A 20,890-nucleotide genomic window follows, 5' to 3' on the forward strand; every position below is an offset into this window, starting at 1 on the left:
GCTTTTATCTATAATATCATCCAAAATCTTCTAAGAATTATTTTCTGATATATTATCTGGATATTTTAATGGCCTTCCTCACTGATGTCCCACTGGCATGCAAGGATTGGATGGATTCATAATTATCTGAATCTACAACCTTTCACATGAGTCAAATATGCAGATCATAGACCCTTAAAAGTTGATAGTTCACTTAGCCCGCAGAAGTTATCCAGTTCAGTTTCACAAAGGACAAAACAGAGCCTCGGAGAGGTAAATCAATGACATACACTTACTGAAAGAAGATTTCATGCTGAAGCCCTGGTCTCCTGGTTCCTAGTCCTTAGTACACTTTTCACTGTGTTATAATATGCCTTTTCTCCCTGTTATGTAATGCAGGCCAATCTGATTTTCCTTTTCCTCTTTTCATCTGGAGTTCTGAGTCAGCTAATCTTGCTAACTACTGGGACAAGAAGCAAAAGGCTGAAATGGCTCTGTAATCAAAGAAACTCCCTGACTATGAGGGGAGATTTTATTAGAAGCATGTCTCCTACATGCTTAGACTTCACATCTGTTCCTTTTTTCCACCCCCTTTAATTCCTGAGGCTCTCTTTTGTTTCCCCAGCATAGTTTCAGACTGTCCAACTAGCCTTTTGACCCCAACCTGTGCCTTGCCTTTAGTTTTTAGCTGCACATGGGTTTCTGTCCCTGACCTGTGGCCTGGCCTGCCTTCTGGTATCCTCTTATATCTTGGTCTGTGCTTGTTTAACTGGTTTCTCATTGGTTGTTTCACCTTTTAGCCTTGAGCCATACCTTTGCTATATTTTTTCTTCATAGCAGATTAAACTCAATTTTAAGTCCTGAGATACCTGGAAAATCATGTGAATTTCATCCAGAAAATCCTTGGGAATTGCTTGGCATCTGTGTGGACCCCAGATTCACTCTGCAGGCTTGGTGACTGGAGTTTGAAATAACTCCCATGGGTCACAAAAGAAGCTTCCTAGATATAAGTGAATCTTGCTGTATAAAATGGTTATGTCACCCTAAGTTATGTAAAAGTCAAAAATGAGATTTTGATTAGTTTAGAAGACTTCATTTTTCAGAGAAGTTTTAGGTTCACAGCGAAACTGAGCAGAAAGTACAAAGAATTCCAGGCAATTTTTTTACATTGGCTAACTGTAAAGAAAACTTATTGTGATTTATGTTATGAAATAAAAGATCTATTTTTAATTTATCTTCTGTGGAAAATCTACTCAGGAGCTAGCTAAACTAGATAACTATGCCAGTTACCAATTTATTGACTCTAAGCTCCAAATCCATCCTTCACTGTCTGCTCTTTGAAAATAGAGATGGACCCTGTAACTATTTCTGCTTTGCAGCCGGCACAGTGATTAGCCATGTCAGAAAAGGGTGCTGGAGAGATGCTGAAGACATAAGGGGCTTTCCTTCCTAGTTCCAGTGTTTACTCCTTCTTACTCCTGCTTCATGGCCACCAGTAGCATGTGTGGAGGACACCCAGTGGTGCTTGTGCCCATGGAGTTCACTGGCACCACATGGTTAGCTTCCCATCAAATTCCAGAGGTAATCCCATGGTCAGATTTCCACTGAGTCTTGCAAGCATGAGCATCGCAATGGCTGACTTGTAGCTTTGGCCTCCTGCACCCACGTAGGGCGTTTCCTGCTTGTCCAGTGAGTGCACACAAGTCCTGGCTGAGCCCATCCAGGAACTTCCCCACCTTGGAGCAGGCCACAACCACACCTTCTACAGGGAGATCTGAATCCCAACCATGGAGAAGGGGACCCCACTTCCAAATTTGTGTCTTCCACGAGAATCCTCCTTCAGCCAGCCCTGTTCTTTAAAGTTCTCTCTACCCCTTTATATGACATAATTTTTTGGTTAGAATTAATATTCTTTATCTTAAACTTTCCCTATTCAAATTACTATGTTGTCTCTGTCTCCTCACTAACCCTAATTGGTACAATAACCTTGGGAAAAATAACTTTAATTTTTTGGTGCATGCATTCATAAAATGGAGAAACCTGGTAAGCTGATCTCAGATGCCCTTTCCACCATTAAAATTACATTGTGCTAGGGAACTCAGGGTTTTTCCAATATTGAGTCGATCTGAAGTATACTAGAATGAATACCATATCGCACAGTATTATTGGGTATTGTCTTCCTCAGCCTCAGTCATAATAAATGGGTCTCCCATCTTATCTGAATAATGGTTTCCTCCTTCTGGGTCAAAATACTGAGTCACAGCAGCAGCCAATATTATTTCATGCACACAGTGAGCAATCAAATACTATGAAATCCTCTGTGAGGGTTCTAACTAGGAAGCTGTCTAAGGAACAAAATGGAAAACCAGAGATTCCTGTATGAATATGAGAGTCTGAAATACACTACAAATATCAGTTTATCCATTAGTGAATATAAATATTATAAGGACATATTAAGTATAGATATTGTTTGTCCTAATACATTACAGAAAACTCCATTCACCTAACACATTACAGAAGACCTTCATTACCACACAATTTCAATTTTTTCTTTTACCTTTCTCTGTCTTTTACTGACTGTTCTGCCATTAATTTCTTCAGTTCTTCCAGACGCCGAAGATCTCTCATTTCCATTTCTTGCCATTTCTGTTCTTTCTCAGCCCAGTATTTTCTTATCTATTGTATAAATGTTACATAAAATTTAAATTAACAATAGATATGCAAAAGCAAGGAACCAAGTTATGACATTATCCATTGGTTCATATAGCAAAGATTCAATTTGAATGGCACTTCCATCTTTTTTGTCTCTTAGATCCGCTTACAATATATCGGCAAGAGAAAAAATAAAGCAAAACACGAAAGTACATGTCCTGAGAAACTGCATGGTTTAACAGTTTCTGAAGTGGAAATATAACTTGTGCTGAGACCTAAGGTTTTCATCTATGGCTAAAATAATCGACTTTCAGGGAACCACAATAAAAGCATGTGATTGTCTCTAAAGTATATGATCTACCTGTTACTCAAAAATATTTTTATCCTCTTATGGTAATGTAGTCTTTAACAAATATAGCATTAAACCTATTTTTACTTTAAAAGCATGGGTTTATTCATGCTAATGGACAGCAGGATGTTGAAATCTTTATGCATCTGGGGAAGTGGCAGGAGATAGGTGGGAGGAAGGAGGAAAAGAAAAAATTAGCAGAGTTGTGATAAATAGTAGTTCTGACTTATGTGGTAAAATGAAGGACAAATTTATCAAGCTTGAAAAGGTGAAAGCATTATTCTCACTAGGCATGTTTTCCTTCCCTTCTCTTGGAATGGAGACAGAATGAGAAAATCTGAAGCACACATAAGCTATTTTCAGGGGGCTGAAACCATTATTCAGGGTTCACTTCATGATGAGGCAGCTGAAATTCATGTATAATTGACAGAGGACCATTCAACTACTGTGATCCGCCATGTTGTGTCTGGGTCAAGAACTAGATCTTGCTGGTAAAAAACAGTACCTCAGTGGTGAATGGTGGTGAGTGACCACCAGCAGAGGGGCTGCAGCAGAGGATGGGTTAGCCTCACCCCAAGGTGGCATTTTCCCTTTTGAGAAATGAATAAGAAAAGCTAAGTGGTTTCCAAACTTGCCCAGCAATATGGTCTCTGCCCACTGGGGGAACCAAGAGAGGCATCCCAAGCACCAGGGCCACAGCCACAGCAACCCTGCCGTGGGGCCTGCCACACCAACAGCCACAGTAGTGACATCCATTCAACGCTGAGTAAATAACTGGATGATCCACGGGTGTGATTCCACTCCAGAGACGACTGAGACCTACATTTAGAGAGAATAGAGATGGAACCAGAAAGGTAGCAGCCCAAAGATGGAAAGTGAGAGAGATGGTAAGAGAGGGAAAAGAGGAAACACTAACTGATAGTTCAGAGTCCTGACTGATAAATGCCAGGGCATTCTATTAGTGCCAGGTACAGAAATGTTAACAGTCATTGCATCATCTCCCTCTGGGTTAGTTAGTAAGTGATCTTTATTTTATTCTTTATACTTCTCTGTGTTACTTTGCTTTTTGCAATGAATATACATTTCTTTCATAATCCGAGAAAATAAAGCTACTTCAAAACTAAAGTTTGAGAAAGAACAGGTATTGGATGAAAGAGCATTTTTCTCTGGATTCCGAAAGACCAGTAACGTTGCTCACTCCCAGCACTGACCTTGACCTTGGAGGGAAGTCAGTGGTCTTTTTGCCAACAATCCCTTGATTACAAACAGACCAACCCCAGGTTGCTGGTATCATCAGATCACTGACACCATTTGGTGCAGTGTTCTGTGCTGGCCCTAGAAGTATGTCATCCCTGAGGCTTTTTGGCATCTCAGGACCAATTATTTCCATTTTGATTCTGATATCCTTGGCCATTGCTGTAGCATAAAAATCAATCTCTCTCTCTCTCTCTCCCTCTCTCTCTCTCTCTCTCTCTCCCCATTGTTTTGACTGAAATTCTCCTTAGTGAAGGATGCTTTTCTTCTGATGCCCCATGTGCCAAGAGGCTGGGGAATGGTTTGGACATCTTCCTCCTTGTTAATGGCTACTTTAAGACCATGATGCGATCCCTCTCATGTATAATGCCTTCTTCCTTTGATGTTTACATCATCTAGCCTATATCACCCTCTGCCTGTCCTTATCACTGGCATGTGTGGACTTCCAGGTCACTCTCAAATAGTCATCAAGAATTCAGATATGGGGGTAAGGGGGTGGGAAAGGATAAACTGGGAGTTTGAGATTTGAAGATACTACTATATATAAAACAGATAAACAACAGTTTCTGTATAGCACAGGGAACTATATTCAATATCTTGTAATAACCTATAATGAAAAAGAATATGAAAACGAATATATGGTTATGACTGAAACACTATGCTGTACACCAGAAATTGACACAACATTGTAAACTGACTATACTTCAATTTTAAAAAAAAGAATTCAAATATGTGAGTCACAGCCACACAAGACCTGTCCAGAACAACTTCCACCTTCCTAGGTGACTTCAGTCTGAAGCCCCACAACCTGCTAACCTCCCAGTTCCATGACTCCCTCCATTCCAATGAACCACCTCCACCTCCACCCCCAGGATTCTACTATCACGGAGAACGGCTCCAGCTCTGAAAGCTTCAATTATAGCCATCGAGCTTATGACCAGAACCTACGGTCCCTTCCCCATCATCCTCTGTGTTCTGGTCACATAATTTTATTCATCTAGTGTAGCCTTCACCACAAGGCTTTGCTAATTAGTATACTAGTTCCTCTCTCCCACTAGACTGTAGAAACTGATTTATTTATCTCGGCACTTCCAACAGCAACTAAGGTGTCTAGAACATAGAATACATCTAATAAACATGTAATTGATGAAAGAATTATACGACTGTAGAAGCTGGTACCAAACTGATGGTTTCAGCTGAATCTTTATTGACAATCAGCTTTCCTTTTATGAATTCTTGGTCGGTGCCTCTCCATTGCTCACGGTGGTATTCCTAAACCTGTTCACTATGTTAAGCTCCACATTTGTCTCTATCTCTTCATTTTAGCAGAGGAAATGGAGCCCCTAAAAGATACCTTCCTTGATGTCCTGCTTGTCAGAGGAAGAGGTGTCCTTCATGCTGTCCAAGACTTATCCCTCACCTGGGCTCCAGATCCTATTCCCCAATTCCATCTCCATAATCTTACTCCATCTTCTACCCTTCTTTCCCCTGTCCTTTCAACCTCTTGGTCTTTGCTGCTTCCTTCTCCTCACATGAAAATCTACACAAATCTCAGTCATCAAGAAAAATTTTTAAGAACTTTCTTTAGACCCCCAAGACTGTAGTACCACACCCATCAGTGTTCCCTTTCAGTCAAGAAAACTTACTGTTCTCCAATTTCCTATTTTACTCCTCACCCATGGCACCCCTACCTCTGCCCCAACTCCAATTCACTACTCTCACCAGTGACTTCCAAATGATCAAATCAAGTCATCCTTTCCAACCCTTATTTTATGTGATGTCTCTGTGTATTTGATTCTATCCACCCTTATCTATAGTCTTAAGACACTACTGACTTTGGCATTCATTTGTTCAACAAATATTTATGAAGCATCTGCTTTAAGCCAGATATTCTGCTATGTGCTTGGATATGGTGCTTAATGAGAAATAAGGTCTCTACCTCATGGAGCTGGGGGTTTCTAGAAAGAGAGAGGGAGAGAGATGATAAACAAGGAAGTAAAAGAACAGATTACCTGTGAAATTCTACGAAGGAAATAAGTATGGTGATGATTTAGAAAAATTGAGGTAGAACTATTAGATGGCATATTTTTAAATGACATGTGAATTACACTTTGAAACATGCGAGTGAGACAACCATGAGAAGAGATGAGGGAGACGACTGCGGGGTCTGTGAGCTTCAGGTGCAATAGCACTGAGTGGGGAAGACCTTGCACGTGTTCAGAGTTGGGGCCAGGCCAGTGCAGCTGGAGCAGGTGGTGTGAGTTAGGCCTGGAGGTGTGTTTGGCAAGCTAGATGGGGGCTAGATGATTACGCAAGGATTTAGTTCTAGAACGAGGAAAAGGTACTGATGAGTTTAAAGCAAGGAGTGATATGATGTGACTTACATTTTAAAAATACAGCTCAGGCTACTGAGTGAATAATGGATGGTACAGGAGCAAAGGAGAAACAGGGAGACCAAATAGAATAAGGTAAAAATGATCACCTGGATTCAGGAAATTAAGTAAAGTATTCAGATCTGAGATGTGCTTTCAAGCGGAGTCAGAGTGCTCAGTCAAGGATTAGATATGGAGATTGAAGGAAAAAGAAGTCAAGGGTAATTCCTAGGTTTTCACTAGAGCGACTGGTGGGATGATGCGACTAACAACTGAGATGGAAAATTCAAAGCATAACTGGTTTGGAAAAGACAGGAGTTCAGTGTTGAATATTAAAGAGTTGAAATGACTGTAAGACATTTAAGTAGAGATTCCAAGTAAACATCTGGAGGTACAGATGGGTGGCTCAATGAAGAATTCAGGGCTGGAGGTCTAAATTAAGAAGCTATTCACTTAAAATGGTCTTTGATGCCACAGGACCGGAGGAGATCTGTAGAGTGAAAACATAAGTCAAATAGAGAAGGTGGTCGTGCACTTTCATGTTTATCTGCCTTTTGCAGTTTTCTCAATTAGCCTAACTGCATTTTCCTCCTCCACCTGTTGATTTTACTCTACCATTAAGACCAGAACAAATGGCATCTCCTTGAATATTCCCCTGAACCCTCTAGGAAAAATGTTAACTCCATCTTTGGTACACCAGGGGTCCTTAATTCAGGCTTATTACCCTCTCTTCTTTGTTCTGCCTTGTACTCCTTGGTTCATCTGCAGGAAGGTCTGCCACTGGATTGTTACTGATACATTTGGGCATTTCTGTCTGGCATGCTCTGCCCTGCCTTGTTGCCTGCTAAAGCCCTCCTGTCCATCATTTAAGACCCAATTTTAGCATTGCTTTCTCAGCCTTCCTCCTTCTCCCTCTCCTCCAGACATAGTGTACCTTCTAAGGCACTATTTTGTATTCCTAGCACAAAATTGGGTGAGTGGAAGTATCTTTTGGTCTCTGGTCCAAGAATAACAAAGTTGTGGATGGGAACCAGGCCAGCAGTTTTATTTGCAGAATGGTAAAGTCTGAACTAAACACTTCCCTAAGGACAGTTCCATTCACTCTCCATCAATTAATAAGAGCAGGAAGTGTGTGTCATGAAATATTGGCTTGGCAAGCCTAAAACTAAAGTTAAGTTTAAGGGTATTTAACTAGACCTTTGGGACATCTGTTGAGACACAGATTTTAAACACACTGCTTTTAGACTCCTTTTTTTGAGGGATCCTTATAACATTCTAATGACAGGGGAAACAAAGCACACGTGATAAGAGTTGAATTTAAACCCTGTCTCTTGACTTCCAGATGAGGTTTCTAGAAAAGTCTTGCTTTTCTGAAAAATAAAACGGGCCCTCATTGTCCCCCATCTCCTCTTGTTATTGCTCATATGTACTGAATAGTCCTCATTCATAGTCCCACATTTTGTTCATTTTTGTAAAGTTAAGCTAGTAAAAGTATAAACAAACTGAAAAAACTATTCTCTATAAGATTTATGGGCCAAAGTAATGCTATGCTATCTTTTCAGAGGGTGTAAGATCGTTTTTATATCCCACCTTACTTTTGTAATCTTGCAAACAATTTGTTTCCTAGTAAAAGCTCCATTAGTAAACATGATGCTTATGATATTCAAGTACAACAGAGATTAATTTTTTAAAACTTGGACTACTATTACACAACCATTAAATTATATTTTTTCACTCCTTCAGTCCAACATGAAATAATAATTTCTTGTTTACACATAGAAACCAGAAAGTTAGGGCTAAAATATTATAGTAGGAAGATAGTTTGGTCTCTGATTTCAAGCAATCTATGTGATGTTGAATCTCTGAACAAACAGACTTCTGTACCTTGCTCCTCAGTCATTTTTCCTAAAGCTTTAATGACTCATTCAGGAAGAAGTCATAATTCTTAACCAGATAAACAAATTATATGAACTATGGAGTTCAAAATATCCAGTTTGATTCCTCATAAACCACTTAGATAGAGCAATTTTTATTCCATTTTCTAGATTCTAATTTATTTAGTGAATTCCTTGCATCTTACATCTTTTCTACTTTGGCCGGGAATATCCACCCCCACAAAAAAGTAATATTGCTACATATGAAAATATAACAAGATCTCTTTATTTAAAAAGTTTTTTTTCACTTTAAATTTTCCCCACTTGTTTCATTTAGATGAGCCTGTAGCACATAAAATCACCAATTGAGGTATGACTCTTCTTCCTATGCAATCAATTTGACAATCATCTATATTTTGCCAGATAAATTTTCACACATTTGTTTGAACTGAAAGGCAAGTAATAGGCCTTATGCTGTAGCATTTATTTGTGTCTAGCATATTTCACCTTGCAGATGAGAGGTACAAAATACATACTCGCTAAACTAATCCAGTGGAAAACAATATGGAAAAGCAACATTACACATAGTACTTTTCTTATATCAACTCATATAAATCCAACACAATGAATAAGCATCCAAATCGACAATAATGACAGACCACAGGCAATCAGTGGACCCACTCATTTAGTCACATGGAGTATGGAGGTACATGTAATCCCAACAGAGCACGGTGACATGGTACTTCCCTAAAATAAACTGTCCACAGAAGCCAGATTAAAGGTTTTTTGTGTAAAGATGGACACTTGGTCACTTCCATCCTCAAAATCTTTCAGCCAATGTAATGTCTTCTATACATTATGGAATAGAGATATCTGTGGACTTTAATCCAGGACTTGCTGAAGCTTCTGAATAAAAATTTGGCTCCAGAATAATTACTTTGCAGGTCATTCTTTAGGCAAAGATGGAAAAACTCTCTACGTGGGTAAAAAATCCAAAGCTAGCTCTTTGGTTTTTAAAATAGAAAGCAAGTTTTCCCACCATCCTGCCTGGTTATTTGAATTTAATGGATCTCCTTTCAGTCCACAATTTAGACTATTTGTATTTCAGCTGCTTATCAGTGTTCTAAACTTGAACATTTTTGCCACAACTCTCCAGTCTGATAAACAAGCACACCCACCGCTGGCAACAAGGTAAATTGTCAGACTCTTTCTGAAGAATAAATAAGAAAATAACTAGCAAAAGCCTTAAGAAATTAAGAAATAAAGTTTAAGAATTAATAAGCAGGCACCTATGCAAAGATTTAGGTATAGGGATGTTCATTACAACCTTAAAAAGGTAAAAAAATGGAAAGTAATATAACACCCCCAAATAAGAAATCAGTTAAATGCAATATTTCACATGAGATACCATGCAAACACTAAAAATTATGTGATAGGAAAATATAAAAGATATATTGATAGACGGAAAAAATAATATATGTAGTATGAGTCTAGTTAAATTAAAATACTTGTGTATACAGAAAAAAGAATATAAGGCCATTGTTATTAATCTTTTGTTAGTGGTTTAGGGTGATTTTTATTGTATTTTGTGTGCTTGTTTTGTACTTTCTAAACTATCTACAATGGACATAAAATACTTTATAATTACAAAAGTATTTATTTTAAAAGTCTGGCCAAAAAAAAGTCAAAATTTAGAAGAAATATCTAAGGGACACAAATATTATTATTCATTCTGGAAGTTTTTCAATCCTTTTCCCATATCAAGTCAGATAACAAAAATACTGTATATCCTTGTGTATAACATTTTCATTTTTTATCACCTTGCATGAAGCATCACATTCACTTTCTATAGAAGAATTTCAGAGAACTATGACTTAATTTTGCAGTAATGCAATATCCTATGAGGGTTGATTTAGACTCAGTAAAACTTCTACGGAAAATCCTTTCCCCTGGGTGGTTTGCCTCCCTCCCCCCACCAGCTCCTGATGTGCTGGATATTGTCTATTATTAGCAAATAAGAGCTAAATGCTTCCTTTTAACTTTAACCATGTTCAATTACAGCACCCCTTTTTAGTCCCAGTTTGCTGACATAACTGTATTCCCATCCTCTTAATTTTTTGTCTCTTATTCTCTTACTAATTTTCTATTTTAATGATTCCTAATAGGAAACAGATGGCACACTCAGAATTAGGATAAATCCAGAAGAATGTAACAAGGGGACAATGACAAAGAAGGTTGGAATGCCGACAATCACGAGGGAACAGGCAGTAGCTGGGCTGCTTCACCCCCCGAGACCAGAGCCAGAGAAGGCTGTGTGGGGAGGGCCACCTGTCAGGAGCTGGGACCTTTGGTGGAGGACACAGCCAGGCAACACAACTCTGCAGGGCTGGGACCTGGGGAACAGCTCTCCCAACCTCTCTGTCCTCTGTCATCCTCATCTCTAGTCTTCCACTTTGACTGAACCCAATCAGAAGCCAGAGGACAAAGGAGCTTTATACAGGACAACTCCCTGTTCACAGAGCAGGATGGACAGTAGATATGACCCAACGGGTAGATATCTAGCTCAGTAACATTAGTGCCTTTATTAGAAGCTGTTCTGAAGTAAGTGATGTCTATAGTGTAAATAAATAACATGAATCTTTTAGGTGATGTTTGCTTTGGTCACTTATGTGAGAGTTTTTTTTTCTTCCATAGCAGAGCTGCCTACTCGAATTGGCAATAGCTATTTTCTGCTGTGATGCAGTCTTACGTCCTTAGAACATGATGAGCCAAGAAAGTATTCTGGGGTAAACACATTCGTTATCTCCCTCTTAATTGAAATGCCAGGTGGATTTAAAAATAACTGTGATGTCTTCTTTAGGAGGAAGGTCTATTTTCAGTAGGGGCATTGAAATATTACATAATGATCATGTCATATGTTGATATTGCTAAAATGAATTTGTCTGTAATCTTGTTTAATTTCTCTCTTTTCACTATTCATTAAGAAGGGAGTATATATCCTGAGGAGGTTGTATTTCAAAGCCTGAAGTGTCAGGGAGAGTGAAAAGTGAAAAGTAATCAAACCTCAGAGTCATTCAATCATGACTTCCTAGAGCTGAGGTGACTTAAGCAATCATTTAATTCAAACACCTCATTTTACAATTGAGGAGGCAAAATCCCCCAGAGCCTACATATCTTACCCAAGGTCACCCACCTTGTTAGGGCTTCCTTGTTTGGCATATTTCCCTCTATATCTCAAAATCAAAGTACAGTTGTATTTTGCTTGTTCACTAAATTCATTCATTCAACTAATATTTATCAAATGCCTTATATCAGGCACTGCAGGTAATGAAGAAAATGGACAAATGCCCCCTTTTTGTGGGGCTTACATTCTAGAAGAGAAAGAGAAGACAGTCAATAAATAAATGAATAGATGTCAGAGGAATGATAAATGCTAAGAAAAAAATTAAGTAGAGTAAATGGACAGTGACAGGAAAGGAGGATGATATTTGAAGTCTGGTCACTGAGGATGGATGTTTTCTCTGATAAGACGACATCTGAGTGGGACCCTGAATGAAGTGAGAAAGGGAGTTATGCAGCCATCTGGGAGAGGAACCTTCCAGGCAGAGGGAACAGCCAGTGTGAAAGGCTAAGGGGACATGTGCTAGGGTTGTTTGGAGCAAGGTGAGTGAGGGGGAAAGTGGTAGGATATGAGATCCAACAGATATTGAGTGTGATGCAGGGAATGACATAATCTGATGTGACTTTTAAAAGCATCACTCTGACTACTGTGTGGAAAACAGACTGGAAGGGGAGAGTGGGCATGGAAAAGGAGGAGGCAGAGAAATTAATTAGGAGAATAAGAGGTTAATATAATAGCTCTAATTTGAAAGGTATAGCCTTCTACTTATGACAATAGGTAAAGGTGGGGATATAGGGTGTGAGGAGGGAAAAATAGGTGTCAAAGATAATACCAAGGCTTTTTAGATCAAGCACTGGAAGAACAGATTTCCATTTGTGGAGGAAAGGAATATGGAGGAAAGAGGTCTGGAGGGGATAACAAGATTACATTTGGGGTATATTAGATTTGAGGCACTGGGATGTGTGAGTTTGGAGTTCAAGAGAGAAATCTGACCAGAGACATTAATTGGTAATTTTAGTCAGCATATAAATGGCATAAAAGTATATTGGATCGGTTGAGATGGCCTAGAAAGTACACATACTTAGAGCACTGAGGCCCCAGGGCACTTCACAACTTAGAAGGAAGAATGATGAGGAGGATCTGTCCAAGCTTACTGAGGAGAAACCAGTGAGATAAAAGAACAAAGAGAACGTCTTCCTAGAAGCCAAATAACAAGTTTTCCAAACAGGAGGCAGCAATCACTTCCATCTTAATAGTTCAAATAAAGTGAGGACTGAGATCTGACCCCTGGAATTAGCAACATGGAGATCACTGATGACCTTGAAAAAAGCACAGTTTTGCTAGAGTTGAGGGACAAAATGGCTCAAGACAATGGGTGGAAAGACATGGAAACAGTGTATATAGGCTACAGAATGGTGAGATTTTCTTAAGGTGGGTGGTGTGAGGTCAAGGGAGAGTATTTTTAAAAATATAAGTCATAATGGTATATTTGTAGGTTAATAGGAAAGGTCTAGAAGAAAAGGGGGAAACGGTGGTGGGAGTGAGATTGAGTAGGAGAGAGGAAATAAGATTCTATGTTTAAATGAAGGGGCTGGCCTAGATAGGAGCACCGTAAAAGGAGGGAAGGTGGGGAAGGGGTACAGACTCTGACAGGTTGGTAGATGGGGAATTGGGAGACTGGAAATTCTCTTCCTGTGACTTAAGATGTCAATAGGTTAAAAAAAAATCACATCAAAATCATGAATATTTTCTTCAGTCAACTTAGCAAAAGAACACCACCAAGGAAGCAATGAAGCCATTGTGTGTGTGTGTGTGTGTGTGTGTGTGTGTGTGTGTGTGTGTGTGTGTGTGTGTGTGTGTGTGTGTGTTAATCTGTTCATAACGCATGTCTGTACTTGAAACTTCGACAGTAATCAAACTATATTGGTCTAGTTTCTTGTAAAGCCGTAATGGTTCATTAACCCAAGGAGAGAAATCCTAAGAGAAGATTTAGAAGAAGACAGACTGTGTGCACATGTAGAACAGAAAAGAAATACTCCTAGTAAGCAGACTATTAAAGAGATTTTAAGTGATCAGTGACCTATCTGTTTAATAGCGCTGAGTAAACTAGGACAGGACCAAAGCCCTGACAAAGACCCTAAAGCAAATAGTTCGAAACGGAGGTTTCTCAGAATCAATTAATCACAAAATTAACAGCAAACAGCAAGCCCAGTGATGGACAGTACAGCACAGTGTTTAAAATCATGGATGATGGAGTTAGACCTCCCAGGTTCAAATCTGAACTGCACCTCTTAATGGCTATATGACTTTGGGGAAATTATGTTCTCTCTATGTGTCTCTGTTACTTCATTTATAAAATGAAGATCATATTAGTACCCACCCCTTAGGGTTATTAAGAAGATTAAATGAACATAGAGCAGTGCCTTGCACATAGCAAGCATTGTATGGGTTCTGTTAATTAAATCAAATCGCCATGAATAATAATCAAGACCTCGCCAGAAAATACAGCCAAAAATTGACACCTGGAGTTAATTTTTAAGACTTTTCTTTTAAAACTGCCTGCTGGGAAATCTTTTACAGAAAAACAAATACATCTGGCTCTTGATCATCCAGGGTGTTTTTATTTTCTCCATCTGACTTTTTCTTAAAACTGGATCCTGACAAAGAGTAGGAAGATTCCATCATCAGTTTTGCCACTTTTAAAAAAAGAAGTTCTAGTGGAAATTTTCACTTTTAAAGGACAGTGGAAACCAGAAGAGTGAGCTTCTTAGACTACCAACCTACTGCTCTGTCACCTACTGACTCACACACCGAGTGCAGACTACGTTTAGACTCACATTAGAAGGTCGTAATCAGTTAATAAGCTATGTTAATGTTCACTTTTAAATTTTAATAACAAAATAAGGAACATTATGGATATTTTTAAATTATATGATCCTTGATTTCTTTTCTTTTCTCCCATACCACATTCATTTCTTTACTCATTCAAAACTAGAGGATTGGTATTAAGTATTCCGAATATAAAAGTCTGAACCTTCAGTTTATTCTGGAGTCATTTCTACATAAAATACACATTAAGTATCTTCTCCTTTTGACCACCTGAATATCCTGATCATTAATTTAGCTACTAGGTTTCATAGCTCCAACTTTTGGGGGTGTTTCATCAGATTCCCAAACAAAAAGACCAATCAAAAGAAAAACACCCAGTCTAACTTTGCCAGATCACATTTCTAGGAATTAGTAAATGAAAGAACCACAAAACTGAGGGTGGGAAGTTGTTCAGCGGATTGGTCCTCAGCCAGACAGGACTACTTCAGCTCTAGTGGCAGGTGGTTCCTTTGCAAAGATGTTTGTAGTGAGAGTTGTGAGTGGGCAGATGTTAGAGCAGAGGTCAAACTCGTGTTCAGAGGTTCAAGACATGTTTTTAGGGTCCAAAGAACCTATGAGTTTTTATATTCCATGTTCTCCATTCTATAAAAATATAAAAAAGCACTATCAACCAATTTTAGATCATCTGAATGTCACTGCATTACTGAGCACTGCTACAGTGCTTTCTGTTTGTGTTCACAATTCAGTTGGTCCCCAGTGATATATTACATAAACTGACAATATTTATATCTGAAGTCATTTTAGTCTAAGTGGGATCCAGTTAGATCAATCAATTTCTCTCTCCCTCCTTCCGCCTCCCTCCCTCCCTCCCCCCACCACCACATTTACTGCACCTCAAGGTTGAGAAGGAGCAGCATGAGGGAAAAGGACCTGGAAGAAACAGAGGAGCTGGACCAGGAAGTGTCTCTACCAGGAGATGCTTTCCAGGCAGTGATCTGATTTTAAAGGTTCTTCTCCCCACTACCTAAATCCCCAAGATCTATATCACCCTCCCTCTGTAACAGCAGAGCATTCACTGGAAATGAAAGGCAATCAGTCACAAGCATTTAAAGGAAATTGCAGAGGACAGTTCCATATCCTGCAGTTCCTATGGGGCACAAACGCATACAAGAGCAATTAAAGGCCTAAACAAAAGGAAAAAATTAATAGAGAGTTGATGAACCCTACTGGAGTCAGTCAGGGCAGAAAGTTTATACTCTAAGGCCTGAACTTTGACCAATTATGGCAAACTAATAATTTTTATTGGCACAAGAGCATTCACACTGGGAAGCAATCAGACCAGCATGGGCTAGTGTGAGGATAGATGCGCAAACGATGGCTGGATGATATAGGACCAGGAAATAAGAGAAGAGAAGGTCTAGGCACATATAAGGGCAAAGGTACTACCCACCACCTCAAGCTTAGACCACCATCAATACCCACTGAGATGGGCAGGCAAGTCACCCCATAATTGTACATGTGTATGTACACAAATATACACATTTGTATGTTCTATGTATATGTGCATACATATTTAACTTACTACTGTCTACAGTCAGGCTTAATTTAACTAATTACAAACTCCATATTCATTCCATTTTATATTTTCAGTTTTTCTCTATTAACACTTTTATTCTACCTAAAGTTTGAAGTTAAAAGAAATGCTTCTGTATTGTTAGTAAGAGCATCTATTTTTTTTTTTATTTCAGGGGTGTAATTAGGTTTATTTCTTTATTATTAATGGAGGTACTGGAGATTGAACCCAGGACCTTGTGCATGCTAAACAGGCACTCTACCACTGAGCTATAATGTCCCCTCTCAGTAAGAGCTTCTAGTAACTTAACCAAGAATTATATATTTGGGGCAGAGCAGGGATTAAATACATCCCTTTAAAAATATACTAGAAAAGGGCAATTTCTGTTTGAGAGAGGTGACCTCTTAAAATCACAGGAAGGGACAGGGCATTGTATGTGTCACATTAAAGGCACTTGATACATACTTATTGAATAAGTGAAAAAATGAATGACTGGTCAGCTTATTTGGAACTTCAGTGAGCCCTTTGGGATTATACACAATCTTACTGTTAATACCGCTCCCTTACTAGGAGCTGACACAATCATTCTATGTGTGAGGTGGTGGGGAGTGAACAGAGCTCTTCCTGAGCCCACCTGGGTGCTCTGATTCCATGGTCGGGGTAGTAGGCGTACCAGGTGCCGAGTAGTGTTATCAGCCTGCTTCCTGTTGACAGAATTTTTTGGCGGGGGAGAGATGGGGGAGGTATTAGCCTTCTTTCAATTTATTCCCCCTCTGTCCATTTCAGTCTAATCTGGCAGTGTTTCTGACAAAATTTTCTCAAGAACCAAATGGTCTTTGTGGATTTTATGGGATTCACTCCATTAGACAAAAGCAATATGCACAGGTCCTTTTGAAATAAGTCCTTCTCTCTCGGTCTCCTGTTGATGTGGCTGAGAGAAATTGCCCTTAAACTTCCCAGAGGCCCTCTACTTTGAGAATATCTATCAGAAACACCCCTTATCTCATGGAAGGGTCCATTATACGAATGGATACTCTGACCTTTTGATCTTTTCATACTCTCAGCCTTTTCTCTATGCCATGCTGTCATTAATAACCTCTTAACTCTAGAGTCTTTTGCCATATGATAGGTTCAGAGTTTCCCAAAGCATCAAGTCCTGGTTCCTTTCTGTGTAACAGTTCTTTCCTCAATTTCCCTCTCTCCTTTTTGCTATAAGTAGCAAACCAAACCAAACCAAACCCAGGTGGCATCTTCAAAACCTTGGAAGTCTTCTCAGTTCATGACATACAAAGTTTTTTACTTAGGAATGTTTCCCATCTAACTGCAGGACAGAACTGCCTGAGGCTTTCTGCCATCACATAACAGTGATCCTCCTTTCTCCAGTTTCCACCAATATGCCCATTGCTTCTTTCTGAGCCCTCAACAGCCACACCTTAAACCTCCATACTTGTATTAACGGTCTGTTCAAGCCATTCTAGTCTTTTTTCTATGATGCTCCTCAAAATTCTTCCAGCTTCTCCTACTTCCCAATTCCAAAGACACTTCCATATTTTTACGTATTAGTTATAGCAGTATTTCACTTCCAGATACCAAAATTTGTATTAGTTTTTTTTAAACTTGCTGTGTCACAAATTACCACAAATTTAGCAGTTTAAAAAAATACTCACTTACTAGCTCAGCATCTTATAAGTCAGAAGTCCGGCAAGGCATGGCTGGCCTCTCTGCTCATGACATTATGAGGCTGAAATCAATTTGTTGACAAAACTGAATTCTCATCTGGAAGCTATAGAAAAAAGTTGCTTCCAAGCTCATTCCTTTTATTGGCAAAATTCAGTTCCTTACAGTTACAGGACTATAGGTTATAGGGTCCTTTTCCCCTTCTGGCTGTCAGCCAGAGCCATTCTTATCTCCTAGGGGCTACCCACATTCCCTGCCATGTGACCTCTTCAATCTCCAAGCCAAAAATTATATGAGTCACGTACCTTTCATGCTTCTAATCTCTGCCTACCCTCCTGTGACCAGCCAGAGAAAACTCTCTGCTTTTACAGGGCTCACGTGCTTATGTCAAGCCCATTCAAGTAATCTCCCTTTCTAAGGGTGTGTGCATGCCATACAACCTAGTTTGGTATTTATAGTCCTGGTGAGTATATGGGGTACGTATCCCAGGAGGGCAGGAAATCTCAGGGTCCATCATAGAAGCCTCTCTATCACAGGTGTTATTCACTGGCCCCTTTGAGTCCCAACAGTCCTGAAGAAGCAGAGTTTAAAGTCTGGGAATTCTTTTAAAATTAGTATTCTGTGTTTACTTTTTTTTCACTCTTGGCTCTTAAGATCAGTATATTACTAGACTAAGAAATATTGGAGAAGAGATTTCATAATATCACGATAAATTACCCTGATAACCCATAAGTTGCCACACTGAGAGAAAGGTTTTGATCTGAATTGGGAAAGCAGAGAGCTTTTTGTTTCTTCTGAGAAGCAGCACTGTTCCAGCCCTCTAGCCTGCATTCTGTTTATGAGAGACTACCCTCTTTTGTTTTAGACTCGTTCCCCTCTTCCATGGTTATCTGTTGGATGAATATAATTCTGAGTATTTGCCAGGTCATCTGAGGACAAGGGGAAGCACCCAAGTGCCAAGGTTCTACTGAAGCCTGAGTCTATTGGTATTTACTGGTGTGATGTCCTTTGAGGCTAAGACATCACAAAATGATTAATTCCTCCCCAGAAACATCTCTGAGGTAAGGCTGAAGGTCACACGGCCAATGGAGTTATCCTGACTTCTGATAATGTCCCCCACCTCTCATTTGTATAATATGAAGTGGCTTCAATGCTGGATTCAGAATTGGGGAAAATTGGGAGATAACTGTGACATGCTAAATCAAGGAACAGATATGTCTCCTTTCTATGAGATCCTCGCTTAAAATCTCCATTTTGGGAGAGAGGCTGAAACCACCCTTCCCTTGGAGCCCACAGAATGCTAGACATCATGCAGCAAACAAAACCTGCTAAAATGCTGTGATGCAGAGCAATTTGTTTGCTATTCAGGCCATCCGAAGAGCCACATCTAGTGAAAGGGTGGTTCTGGGACCAATATTACTTATCAGGCATTTTGAGGTTCATCTGGCACAGTAATTGTCTTTCTTACAATAGCTCCTAGGGAGAGTTTATGGAAAGGCACCATTTCTTGATTTTATCATGACACTTTCAAAAGAGGAGAGATGCTTCTTAAATATTACCATTATCACCTAACAGCTTATGAATCAAAACTTTCCTTGAGTCTTGAGATAAAACTATGAAAACTGAATATTATATTCAACTAGAGTTTTAAAGCACAGAAGGAAAAAGTGAGCTAATAAATTTATATTTGCAGGGAGCTGGCCAGGATGCCAGAATAAACTTTGACACTGGATACAAATTAAAAGGTCACTCCAGCAAAAAGCCAATATTATTTCCTAAAAAATAAATTCCTGGGAAGAAGAATTAGGATAAAGCTGATCTCTTGTTCAGAAATCCTGGGCGGCAAGGTTTACACATGGCATAGTTTCTCTATCTCTGTTGCTGCTCTCTTATGAGAAGAGAGTCAGGCAAGTGAAACAGCAAATGGAGAGAAACAGAACACCAGTTAACACAGCAACCAGTCTCAAGTCAGGGGAGGTTGCCTGTTGGGGGTTAAGCTTCTATTAAACGCTGAAGAACTAAAATTCATCTCCAACATAGAAAATACAGAGAATCTAGATTTGTGGTTAGCATATATAAAGGTAGTCAGAACTTTGGTCAGTATGTCTGAGTTGACATAGAAATTTCCTTTCCCACTTTAAATTTTGGACAAGCTATCCCAACAACAACTACACACACACACTGCCCCAGTGCTGAAAATAAAGATGGACTCAAAATCAGAGTAGTGAGGGGGAGCCAAGGCCAAGTGGCTCCTGGGGAGAAGTGGACCTGAGATAAGGCCTGAGGGGCTGGTGGCCGGACCTTTAACATTAGCTGTGGGACCTGTGCACAGAGAAGCAGGAACAAAGCTACCTACAAAGAGTAAGACATTATGTAGGGCTTGTCCATACCCCAAATGGGAACTAGATACATCATGACCACCCCCCCAGGGAGTGACATGGTGTCAATTTTCTGCTTGGGACCAGAGGAGGACAAGTTCAAGTGCAGAACCCAGGTGCTGGGTATGAGTGCTGAGTCAGCACCCACTCCAAGCTCACAGCATGGGTCCCAAGTCTCCAAGTTAATATACAAACTAGTTGCAGGCCAGTAACATGCATAGGCCCCTGACCAGAGGCAAACATAAAAGCTCTCTGTGGAGATGTTCTTACTACCAGGTCATAGTTCATAAAGAAAAGCAGAATTCACAAAAATTTCCACAAAACTACAGACACTACAGGCAAAATGTAAAGGCAAATGACCAATGAAAGAAAACATCTGCAACTCACATAACTGACAAAAAGAAATAGTATCCAGTGGGGGAGAGTGTAGCTCAGTGATAGAGTGAGTGCTTAGCATATAAGAAGTCCTGGGTTCAATCCGCAGTCCTTTAAATACATGCATACTTACATACCTAATTACCTTCTCCCTGCCAAAATGAATAAAATTTTAAAAATAAAATGAAATAAACTTCCTTCCTGATCAACAACAAAAAAATAATATCCAGAGCTTATGAAGAACATCTAGAGATTAAATAAAGAAGGCATAGACAAATGGACACAGGAAACATGAATAAGCAATTCAGAGATGAAGAAAACTGTCCAATAAACATGAGATTTTCAATCTCACAAGTGACCAGGAGAATCTAATTTAAAACACTGAGAGACCGTTCTCATTTATTAGATGGGCAAAAGTCAAATAGAATAGTTTTAATATCTTTTAAAGTCAAAAAAA

At 39.4% G+C, this 20,890-nt stretch overlaps 1 protein-coding gene across 1 annotated transcript in view; it reads right to left on the reverse strand.

Moving 5' to 3' along the window:
• Nucleotides 1-20,890, reverse strand: part of CCDC148 (coiled-coil domain containing 148) — a 314,087-nt gene that overhangs the window by 154,611 nt on the left and 138,586 nt on the right. Inside the window, exon 13 of the mRNA XM_064484812.1 lies at nt 2,537-2,655. Within this exon, the coding sequence (XP_064340882.1) occupies nt 2,537-2,655 (119 nt within the window). The remainder of the gene's footprint in view (nt 1-2,536; nt 2,656-20,890) is intronic.

Source organism: Camelus dromedarius, chromosome 4 (assembly GCF_036321535.1).
Source record: "Camelus dromedarius isolate mCamDro1 chromosome 4, mCamDro1.pat, whole genome shotgun sequence".
Taxonomy (NCBI): Eukaryota; Metazoa; Chordata; class Mammalia; order Artiodactyla; family Camelidae; genus Camelus; species Camelus dromedarius.